Source organism: Strigops habroptila, chromosome 6 (genome assembly GCF_004027225.2).
Source record: "Strigops habroptila isolate Jane chromosome 6, bStrHab1.2.pri, whole genome shotgun sequence".
Classification (NCBI taxonomy): domain Eukaryota; kingdom Metazoa; phylum Chordata; class Aves; order Psittaciformes; family Psittacidae; genus Strigops; species Strigops habroptila.
This window is the reverse complement of record NC_044282.2, coordinates 24,790,719-24,803,144: the sequence shown is the minus strand read 5'-3', so window position 1 is coordinate 24,803,144 and position 12,426 is coordinate 24,790,719. Positions and strand designations below refer to the sequence as shown.

Sequence of the window (12,426 nt, the reverse complement as noted above, 5' to 3'; positions counted from 1 at the left end):
CCATACTTCCTAGCCTTAATGTCTGTTGACTGCTGTGATGCATCATTTGAATACATGCCATATTCTGCCCTGTAACATGCTCAATTTCACTAGTAGCTGAGAAAAACAGTCGATCTGACATTATTCACTGGGGAATCCTTGTCAGACAGTGCTGTATGGAGATAAAACCTTATCTTATTTGGGTCTTGGGAATGCTAATGAAACAAAGCTTGGTACTAGGATTAGAAAGTACGTTACAGGCTGTGGTCTCTGAAGTGAAGCTGAGGGGTGTCTTATCTGGGCCTTATCTGCCTTATCTGTTTATTCAAATGGCAAATGCTCAGCCTATATTTCTGGACTCTTAAAAGAGCAAATGCTTAGTTTGCTGGCATTAAATAAATTCAAAGCTTTTTTAGAGAGAGAAAAAGCAAAGGTAAGAGATTCGAAGGTGGAGGTGAAGAAAGGGAGGAGATCTTTCATTCTGCAGGGCCAGTGTGCTCACACTGTTGAGGCACAATCGTGGCTCAGCCACCTCATTCTCCTTCCTGCTCACATACATATTTGAATACAGAAAAAAACTCCAACAAACCCAAATTAAAAACAAACAAACAAAATATACCTCCTGTTACACATCCTTATTGCTTCTGCTCATGCCCTTACTATATTCTACCTCTAGGACTTACTCTTCAGGACATCTTTTACATTTTAGATTGCTTGTCATGTTTGAGAGAGAAAGTTTCCACACTGCACACTGCCTTTTCAATAGCGAGTGCAATCACAGTCAATCAGCCCAATTTAGCACTAACAGCAGGCAGGAGTCTAACAAAGGCAACGAAATTGAGTTCACTTATCGCAGTGGTGAATTTCATTCGTCGCATTCACCTCCACATCCCCTTCGACAGTACATTTTTATATGCTTACTAGAATAAATAAATAAATAGCACAGCTACCGCCAAAGGGCAGGAGAGGAGTTATTGCAAGATTTTCTCTCCTTAACATGCATGTATGCATGGCTTTTGTTTTGCTTTTTTAAACCTAGCTCTCCCCACAACACAACAGAAATGTTTTTTGCTTTTCCCCACTGGAAAAGATCAGAGAAGCATCATCAACAGCAAAACAGCCCTCATCAGAAAATAATGGAAGTTACACCACACAGAATGAAAAGTATGCAGCTAGTTTCTTCATCATACTTGAGGCATGAAAAATCAGGCAGTGCCGGAAGTTCCGCAGCAAGACAGGGACTGGAATTTCATATCACATCTTGATGGTCTCATTTCTGTTTTATCGTTCACCTGTTAGAAACAAACTATGTCGTTTGTACCTTGTATTGTGCCACATACCCAACTCACATTAAGCAATGTCCATTTCTGTCTCGTGGGTTCTCCTGAATTAGTATCATGTCATGTAAGACCTCAAAAAAGTACCCAAATGTTCAGTTTTACTCTCACTATAGATCTGCAGCCTCCAGTCATCCTTCTGTGCAGTCAGTGTCAGCATTGTGAATCAGCATGAAAAATAACACATTCTTTAAGAGGAATTTAGGAAACCAAAGACCTAACTTCCATTCATGTGGACTCACTGAAGTGGCATTGCTGAGGCAAGGTTGAAGTGGAAATGAGTTTGAAGCCTGACTTTAGTGGAAGCCTGACAGATACAAACTCTTGCCACTACAAAAAGCTCCATGGATGAAGGGGGTGGTGGTTTTCAGGAAAGCTTGCAGATCATGGGTGCCCCCTGAGCCATGGCAGAAATAATTCTGGCCAGTGCTGCAATCTGTGAAGAACATCAATGGCCGATACAGTCATATAAAGAGAAAACCACATTAATGTTTCTATTCTCTAAGAACTAACCTTAGCTATTCCTAATATATCTCTGGGGTGCCAAAGAAAAAAGGGCTTTTGTTGTTCCCTACTGTGTAATAACATCCCCCCAGCTGGGAAAGAAACTTTTTCTTGCCCTCTTGCTCCTGTTTCCCACATTTATCACCTCTTCCACTTGATGCTCCTGTGGAGAGCACTCCCAGCTCAGTCCCTGCATTCCTTAAAGACACTATATTCACACATATACACAGTACATGGGAAGGAAAGCGACAAAGTAAGAGAATATGGTTTATTTCTAGAGAGATAAAAAGGAATAATAATCACCTTTAGCCAGCAGGGTATGTAATAGCTGACCTCCTGCATCCTGCCTTTGATTTTCTCCTCATTGCAATCATCTTTCATTGGCTAATTCCCAGCATTTTTCCCTCAGGCTGGCGGGTTGGCATGGATGGTTAGCAGCTGCCAGTATTTCTCCTCCCTGTCAGCTACAAGCCATACTAATGTTAGATGCCTGGCTCAGTCCCACCCCAGGGTGCCGCATGCCTTCGCTTTCCAACATACTCAGCTTTTGCCAGCCTTGAATCCAAACTGAAGTCCCGTCCTGCCTTTCTCCTTGCAAAGATTAACTGTGTGAGGGAGTTAACTCACATCAAGCGAAGAAGCAGATGACAGATTTCACAGGGCTAGACCTCGTGGGGAAACAGCAGGTTTGGCAGCAGCCGTCAGGGAGCAGTAAAGCAGTAAGAACGTAGAGAAATTCAGCCCGTGGTGTGTGCCAACATCTACTTTGAACATCATTTTCTTAATAGCAAAGAAAAGAGCTGTGTGGATAAACAAACAAAAAAGGCTCCCCAAGCACATCCCACCGCCTCTTCCTAAAAGAGATGCTGCTTCCCTTTGCCCCGTGGAAGACCTGTAAGGCAAAGACAACTCTTTCATCCTTTTGGAAGGCAACATTTCCAGCAGATAGTTCACTGCACTAAAAAAAGTCACCAGTAACCACTTTTTGAAACAGATTCAAGAAATTCAAGGTTACAGGTAAAACTAACCAGCCTACTGGAGAATTAAGTTAGTTTTATATCAGAAAGGACAGTATCAGACCAGTGCTAGAGAAAGCTCAGTCTCCTACTTTAGAAGACCCGTGTTTAACTTCACCAGAGAGAAAAGCATTTGGTGCTCTCACGGCTGGAATGATGAGGCGAAAGTGGTTTCAAATGTATACCTCAAAGTAAAAAAAAATGCAAGCAAGATCAGGAATCTCATTTCTAAGCTGTAGGAATCTAATGCGACTGAGGGGGCTTATTTGTTGTTTCTGTTTCTGTCTTTTACCCAATTAACTGCAACCTCAGCTTTCAGAAAACCAAATGAATAAGGTGTTTGCACAGAATGCTCCTCTGTCCAGTGCCCAGCTTTCAGCTTGCCCATATAGACTCACTGTACACTTCTATTAGCAAAGCCAGGCAGGTAATAATAGCAAATAAAAAGGCTATTTGATGAAGCTCAAGTAAAGTAGCTTGGCTCCTTCTCAAGTAAAGTAGAGTACCACTACAGCATGAATGACTCAATCATCTACTCAAGAGCTATTACTTGCAGCAATGAAGCAATGTTAATTGGATAATGGCCTGCTGCCAGCTAATATTGGCATGACCTACAATACCCCTGGCTGACAGCCGTGTCTCTCTCTCTATCACACCTTTTTTTGTAATCTGGATGGGAAGTGGAACCATTAAAAAAGCCTCATAAGTGCCATTTAACTTCTTATTATGAATTAAAAGCTTAATTAAGAGCCTTGTTAAAGGAAGGAAGACCAGTTTTCGTGATTAAATAAAACAAAACAACAGTTAGGGGCATGAAGAGAATTATTAACTTTACAGCTTTAAACTCAGTTTTCAGAAAATACTAATTTTGGGTTGCATTTCACAGCACCTGCTAGAGAAACAAACTGCACAACTGCTAAAAAATACCCTCAGTCAAAAGCAGGTGAGGTTCTACTTGTTTACCAAAAACTGCCAATGAAGAGAAAAGCGTAGAAGTTAAGAGCTAACGGGGTCCTTTTTAATTAGCTGTAGTTAGCTGACACACTCCATTCCTCTAACTCTGCTCCGAGGGCTGATCACACACCATGGCCACATCTGAGCTCTTGTTATTACGTGGCTGTTTTTCCAAGTGCTTATCTACACACTAAAATCCATTGCTTTAACAAAAGGTGTAGTACAAAATCAAATTACCGAGGCTAGCACAAAAGGGTTTATGGAAACTCTTCAATCAGTGCAGAATTAGCTCCATACTGACTTAGTTTAAGTTGATTAGGGAAAGGTTTGAACTGAGGCACATTAAGTCATGCTTGAACTGATTTGAAATGTTTAATGCAAAGTTTTGCAGTGGTTTTAAACCCTGTGAGTTCTACCAGTCCCAATTCTGAGTGTGCACAATGTCTCCCCACTGAAATGACTGGTGTATCATAAAGACTGCTCTCGCCTGTAATTGGATATAAAGAAGAAATAATGTAAAAAACATCTGTTCACTGTTTAGCTAGACAACAGTTAACAATGTCTGGATGCCAGATTAACAAAAAGACCCCAACATGCTATGAAGTAAAAGAAAAGTCTGCAATTTAGACTTCAGAGGCAGATTTACTGCTTTGAATAATCAAAAATAAGTTCTTTTGTTTTGATGCTAAGCTCCCTCACACCAACATTACATGAGTGTAAAAGCTTTAAAACAAAGCTTTATTCAGCTCCAACATCAGACCTTTAAGAAATTATAATAATAATGCCCTTTCTCCACAATTGCACACTTTAGCAGTTTTCAAACCATGCCAGAATTTAAAATGCAATGCTTGCATTGTTGACTTTAAAACAGCTTTGTTAATTTACGAGTGATCATCACCTTCAGAAAAGTTCTGATCTGTGAAGACTGTATTTAAAAATGATATGCCAACATAAATTGCCTCTAAACCTGAAAAAAAGTATTGGCTCAAGACATCAACTTTCAACTTCTGTTTGAAATTTTTCCACTGGAGGAATAACTCCGTACATGACAGATTAAGTCAGTTTTCACAGATACCTTTAGCAAGAGCTCATGGGCTCTCAGAGCTCTGCAGACCACAGACTGAAAAACAACAAAAGCCTTGGGAAGAGCCATTAGCTTGTGAACTGAGAAAGACCCTGCTAACTTCTTTTAATGCAATACAGCTAAGATGGTGTTTCCCCTGCTCTATCAGATCTTAAAACCCAGAAGTGTTTTAGTTCCTTATGTTGGGAGCTCCGACACTGTTCTTTGTTGAAGGCACTTCCCATAACCATGCACAGGCACCTACCAAAGTGCCTGGCAGTCTGGAGCAGAGCCATGCCAGAAGCAGAGATGTGCATCTTAACCAAGGAATAACTGAGGAATAACAAAGTGCATCAGGCAGCTCTCTTTACCCCAAGTGACTAGCATTTGTGAGGAAATTACTTAAATGACCACCTCTGCATTGAATCTAATTTGGTTGGTAGCTATTTTGTTTGACATGTTAGAATCAATGCAGTTAATCTGCATGCGGAAAATATCTGTACAAGTAAGCACTGATAACTGTAGGTATCTTTTTTTAAAAGGCTAAGAGAATTATCTTCCAGGATGAGAAAGTTAAAGCCCTGGTGCTCTGCAACTAATAGAAGCACGTGGCAAAGTAACAGTAGTAGTCTTAGGTGAAGTGTTGTGAAAAACCTTCAGAACTAGATTCACTGTTTCTGTAAATCCACAGACTTCACTGGACCTGTAGCTACAGCCAGTATAACCTTTAGGCACTAAAACGTTTTGATCTTTCATGAGGTATGTTCTAGAATTTGAAACTCCAATACTTCATTTATCCAAAGGGGATTCACGTAAATAGAAATAATTTCTGGTTGGACTGGAGGAATATTTTTTTTATAGTATCTCATGAAACACATAGAAAGACAAAGCTTTGTGTTTTAAAACTTTAGTGTCATATGAATATAGGACTGGGTCACCAAGTGCATACACATTATGATCCCTATACCACCCTGCTCCTTCCACTGGCCTGTAGCTCAGCACCCCACCACTGCTGTGCTTAGAAATATGCTAATTTCCCATCTACTTTTACTAAAAGCCAGTTGAAACCAATTAATGCTTGTGTCAACACTGTCTTTTAGTATTAAAGAGAAATTCCTCCTCTCAGGCATTTCATGTCCTCTGCGTACAGGAGCTGTAGCAAGTTTCAGTTGTCACGCCGGTAGTATGAACCTGCTATAGCCCTGCCTTCTCCTCCTTCTTCTGAACCAGGCCACGTTCCTTCTTCTGAACACTTCAGTCACTCTTGTATATGCTTATGTGAATTTCAGTTAAATCTCTTTATCTAACAGGACCTGAATCATACACAGAGGTCTCACCAAGGCTTTATAGAAGAGTGCTGATACTCTCCTATCTCTTCATACCTGTGCACCCCTGGGCATGTTCTGTCACTTCTCTGCTCCCGCCCTAGCTTTGCAGTGCAAAAGCTACGCGACACTGACTGAGAGTTCATTCTTCCACTGGAAATTATTAGTAGACACTGCAGAATCATAATGCACATCCTAGCGTGTCCTCTGCGATGCCTCTAAACTCCTATGCAAAATGTCTGGGTTGAAATTTCTTCATGAGCAATATTCAGTATCAAGACTCAGTGAAATTACCCCAGTGACCTACTTCTTCTAATGCTCTCCAACTTGTGCCGTGACTACATCACGATGCCAGTGAAGTTTCTGGAGGGTTAAACTAGAGGGCAAAAAGTGGCGTGTGACACTTTGGGATGCGTCAGCATTTAAAACACACCATGCTGCTTCATGGGCGGTAAGCAAATGATGGTGGAAAACCCTCTGTATGCCAGAGTACCTTCCCACTGAGTGACTGCTGCTTTGTGCCCTGGCTACATTGCCACCCTTCTTGTGCTTGCCATCCCAGACAGAGGCACTAGGCAGGCAGTGCTGAGGTGCTGGTGATGGCAGCCTAGCCAGCAGGCACACATATCCCTTCTGTGAACAGCAAAGCCACTGGCATGCCCTACGGTAGCTGTGCTGTCACGGCTGTATGGCTGTGAGGAAATTACAGTGGGGGTGGAAGCCAGCCAGTGAGATTTTGTGGTAAAATAAAGTAAACTTTCCAGTGAGGTATGTACTTTCTATGTCCCCTGGCTTCCTGCTGCGGGAACCATGCTGCATGAGAAAAACCCTGCTTTTTGACAGACTGCTAATGGTTTTTCAGTGGAAAACACATGGTCCAAAGCAGTTAACCCAAACTTGTTCTGAGGGGAGGTGAGAGGAAGCAAGGCTCAATGAGGTGCAGGAGAGGGGAAAGAGGAGGACAAGGATATGAGCTGCCAGAGAGGGGGGGACAGCAGTGTGATTCCCAACAACGTGACAGCTCAAACAATTTTTCAACAACCTGCTGTCTAGCAGCCACATCACCCCTTTCAAATTTCCTGTCTGGAAGAGCAGAAGACTATCGAAGTCCTGATAATGCCCTGAACAAAGCTACGGTAATGGAGCATTTGGGTACAACTCCCTCGATGGCAGTGACAAAGGTGAGCTGAAGCATCTTAAAGCTTTGCCACCATAACCTCTAGGAGTTGTGAGGAAGGCTGGACTGAACAACTCCATCCTTCAGCAATTTGCAACCCATCTGAACAGAATAAACACATTCAGAGCAGTGCTGGGGCAGGCACCGACACCTGCACCACACTCGCCTTGGCCACAGAGGTCTTCCTAATTGCTCAGGATGGAAGGGGCTTGTGTTTATGGTGTGGGCACGGCGACATACTGTACCTCTTCCGGTAGGCTGACCACCAGGTCATTTTCCGTCTGCCCGACCAAGGCCTGCAGGAAGTACTCGCTGCAGGCAGCCAGCACAGCCCGGTGGGCGCGGAACTCCTTCCCCTCCACGATCAGTGTCACGTCACAGAGAATGTCCTGCTTCCGCTGGTCATTTAAGCAGAGGAGAATATTGGTACAGTGCACCGTTGACTCATACACATACATGGGGGAGTCAGTCTTCTCATCCACAGACATGCCGTTCACACCCTGCAGCAGAGAAAGGGGGAAGAAAACACAAACAAGGTGGTGAGGAGCAACATAGCTGCTGGGCAAACACAGTACAGTGGGATGCTGCCTAATTTCTGGATACCGCAGGACCATGGCCAAGTAGCCCATTAATTCTTAAATCCATGCAAGTTGCTTGGCAAAGATATTGGGAAGGGTGTTCACTGCCACCAGCTTTCACTCCGCTGTGCTTCAATTACCTGCTCACCTCCCAACTTTCCCCTTCAAAACAAAAGTAGGGTTTAGATGAACTGCAAAGTGCTTTCCCTCAACCACCTACGACGCACCTAAGATTTTCAACTGAGTAGAGGCAATAAAATAACATGGAGATATTGGAAATTTTAGATTTTAGCAAAAAAATGAAGAGTAAATGTTGGGTAAATTTTCTTCTAATAATTAAAAAAGGGCTTTGTGCTTGCTTCTTTTATTTTCCTATTAAAGGAAAAAACCCTCAAAACCCCAGTCTTGTCTCCAGTGGACAGGCAGCGCTGCATGCTTACACTGAAGACCTCAGCTCAAGTGAAAGGCAAGGTGGAACTATACCCCGCAAAGACAACGAAGACAAGCCACTAACTACAGTGACTTCAATTCTCAATCAGAATTAGTGATTTTAAGACTTAAGGGTGAGAGAAAAATGTTTAGTGGCTTCAGAAGAAATCTGTTTCCAGGTATGGCTAAAGCAACATATCCTCACCAGTGGTTTAATATCATTTACAGAAAAGGGCAGTTTCTGAATTCCAGACCCACAGACACAAGAAAATCCCTTGACTCATGTGGAGGCAGCAGGGCACATGTGGGTGCTGAGGCTGCTCCTGCCTCCAGGTAAGTCTCCCCCTCCTTACAGCAGAGCAGAGTTTGGAAGGATTTAAGACACCCATTACGACCATCTGAGCTAGGAAGTTCTCTGCCTGATGTTCTGCAAGTTCTGACACACGTAGACCTGGCAATGCCCCTGAACATGGGGACTGGACTTGCAGTGGAGATGATGGCGGGCATCAGCTTTCCCAACCCTGCGTGAAAACCTTTGCACTTGAACATGTTGAAGTAATTCTTTTACCCAAAACGTTCTGCCCAGCACCAGACTCTTTACATTATTTTCCCATTTCAACTCATCTAAGTAGAAAAGCATAAAAGCCTGTGCTGCGCCTGAACACACTATATACCGCCAAACAAGCTGAACACACTCCTTTTAGAGCTTACCTGGGAAAAAAAGGTTATTTGTATGTATTATCGTGTCTGCTACTGAAAGAAAAGTCATGCAAATGCACAAACTTCGAATATTTTAAGCAATTATTTTTCCTTATTGAGAACAACAACTGCCCTCTGAGAGGTAAGATTCAGAGGCACACAGGGCTAAAGGCAACAGAAGGTGGTATTTTGGTATAATACTGCTGCACTATAAATATCTGACCACTGTAGCGAGTAAAAGCAAAATTCCTCCTCCGCTTCTTTTTAACATGGATCTTTGCAGCATTTGCCTTTGCTAGTACATTGTACAGGTAGATAAGTAGAAAAAACATGATTGCAAACTGTTTCTCTTGCCATGATTTCAAACCAGGGTGCCATACAGTGTCATCTGAAAGACAGTAATAATCTAGACAGGAATAGACTTAAGAGGAGCCACTTGTTACTTCTAAGTATTTTCTAGACTTCTCAGTGAACTCCATCTTCGCGCTTTCATAGGAGTATTTTTAAGTCAGTGGCTATGATGACTCTTTCAACAAAACAAGTATTTTTGCGAACATTGAATTACTGGAAGTATCAATGGGATGCTTACGGCTTCACTTTTACTGGTATTTTCAATATTTACTACTGACTCAGGCTACACTTCTGAGTAGCCAGCTGAAATGCCTACATGAACAGAAAAAAAGCAACCAATCAATCCAAAGTCACTGACTTTATCTCTAGAGAGAAGATACCTAGCTGCTTATTGACCTATATACAGGTAGGTGAGGGAGACACCTTGGGTTTTATTATGCTAACAGTTGCATTTCTTAACCAGAAGAAAATTAATTTTTTTTTTCTCCTCATAAATTGAGACTAACAAGAAAAACTGACAGCCATCCTTTTGTTAGCACTCCAGTAAGGTAAAAGAGAAAATGATACTTAGCTCATCCCACTCATAGCTTTCTGTGTAACTGAACTCTGATGATAACAATAGCGTTATAATAATGTTCTAAGTGGTCACTCTTGCGTGCTGTGAAATGCAAGAGTTTACAAGAACAATCTAGGGGAAAAATCTGAGAGTTGCCAATGACAGTGCTAAGGGGAATAGTGTTAATTTCTTTTTTTCCTTTTTCTCAGCCATGTCGTATGCCTGTAATGTCTCAGTGATGAAAAAATGTACAAGAAACCTGAAACCTGGCAGGTAATTAACAGAACATCAATTACATTTTCAGTGCCTGTAAAAAAAACCAACCAAACCCCACTGTTTGCCTGAAATAGCAATCCTTTTTTACAGTAATAGTGCAATTTGTGTGAATCAAACCCTGAATTACTTGGTTACTAATTAGTAATTTCCCACTTTTTAACTACAACTCTCATCAAGTGTATTTTTTTAAAAAACTCATTGCATGCCCTGTGAAGTGCTGAAAACACCACACTGTATTTCCCCGCTGGCGAGCCAGCCTGCCTTCTATGCTAGGAAACCTGACCAAAGTGGTACTGAGGTGCTGGGGCTGTAAAGTGCACCATCCACACTCCAGCAGATCCCTAGATACACTCCCAGGAAGGACCTCCACCCAGCTGCTTGTATCACCATGCTTTCCCAAGGTTACTATTGTGACTCCAGTGACTTCCCGAAAGCGGATCCACAGCATATCTCTTCCCACAGCCACTCAGAGTCCATGTGGATGCCCTGGCCGATGGCTGCAATCTCAGCCCAACACAGACTTCCCCTGGCCAAGCCCCTGGCTGCTCCAGGAAGCACCCTGAGCCCTGCATTGCGCACAGGGAAGCCGGGGATGGGCTACAGTCAGGACCACCCATTTATCATCTTTTAATGTTTCAACACAAGTGATTTATGGTCTTCCCTTTTCCACGATCTGCCATCGACTGAATGACCTCCAGGCACGAGGTGTTTCCTCTCCAAGAGGACTTTATCCTGCCGGACAGGAGCAAGATGGTGCAACCCTGCACTGGGAAGTAGATTGTTCATTTTCACAGGGAAACGGTTTAGAGTGCAAAGAGAAAAGGTCACCATAGGGCTTTGGCATGTTGTAGGAAAAAAATTAGCAGAATTCAACTTTTTTCCTCTCCTCAGAAGAGAAACACAGGGATTGGGTATTAACTCTGAACTGTGAGGCAAGCTGGGCTGGAAGTCTTTTATATAAATGTTAATTCAAACCATGTAATTTTTTGCTGAATTCAGTATTATGCTGAGTTTGCAGAACCTTGTTCATGGAAATCATTGCTACACACTTGGTATTTCTTCAAACCAAAGAGAGAATGTCTTAGCAAGCCTTTCTCTGGCTCAAAAGAACATGCTGTGCATTTGTTTGCATATAGGTCACCATACTGCCAGAAAAAGCCTCTTTGAAACAAAAGTTCCCAGAAACTGGCACGAACTACTGTAGGCAAGAAAAGCACCACTGAAACCTTGCCAAAAACCAGTTGCTGGTAAAGGACAGCAACTGCAGTGAAGCAAACTGTTGCTTACACGGTTCTTCCACAGCAACGGGTGGGAGATCCCACCGAGCCCTTGGCAGCATGGAGGAGGCATGCAAAACCTCAGGAGACAAGAAAGTTGCTCATGGGACATCCAAATCACTTTGGTTTGCAGCACGTCATCTCTACTAGCTGGCGCTCACCCAAAACTCTCCAGGAACTCATAAACACACTGCCTGAGCTGCTACCAAAACCATTACCTATCGCAAAAAAACCAGCTCTCACCTCACAAGACTAGAGGGGAGGCAATGTGAAGTCTGTTTTTAAAGGGAAACATTAGGGGAGAGAAAATCTTATCAAGGCAAACCAGAAAGTCCTGCATTAGAACTGGGTTAATTATGTGAAAGGTAAATCTCGATTGTGGCAGAACTACAGAGCACTTAACCAAGCAAATTATCATTGTGACAAAGCAGCATGGCTTCTGCACGGGGAAGTCATGTCTCTGATGGGCTCTATTAGAATTCCTGAAGTGTGTCAAATTAGCAGTGAGGAACACTGGTACGTGTAATTAGTGTTGACTTTCAGAAATCCTTTGACAAAACCTTTACAAAAGGTTGCTAGAGAAGCTCACTTATAATAAGAAGTTGCATCAAACTGGAAATCACGTATGTTAAACTGTATTCAACAGAGAAAGGATCTGGGGGCAATTTTCAGCAGAGAAATTCCTTCAGAAATACAAGAGCAGCAGTACCGGCTCACATCTGCCTATGGTCACACCATGCAATATGCCTGAGCTTCTCTGACCTCTAAAGCTAAAGCAGGGTTGGGCACACTTAGTACTTGGATGGGAGACTGCCCGGGCATACTAGGGTCTTAGCAGCTCTCCTACAGTGAGGTCATTGAGAATATGGATCCAGATACTGGAAGCAATTCTTAACAACAGAGGC

At 42.7% G+C, this 12,426-nt stretch overlaps 1 protein-coding gene across 8 annotated transcripts in view; it reads right to left on the bottom strand.

The window, feature by feature from the left end:
* The window catches only part of BACH2 (BTB domain and CNC homolog 2), a 188,664-nt gene that overhangs the window by 40,112 nt on the left and 136,126 nt on the right, over positions 1–12,426 (bottom strand). For all 8 annotated transcript variants that reach the window (XM_030489499.2, XM_030489495.2, XM_030489494.2 and 5 more), the window contains one exon: positions 7,601–7,855. In XM_030489499.2, the coding sequence (XP_030345359.1) occupies positions 7,601–7,843 (243 nt within the window). In that variant the 5' untranslated portion in view covers positions 7,844–7,855. The remainder of the gene's footprint in view (positions 1–7,600; positions 7,856–12,426) is intronic.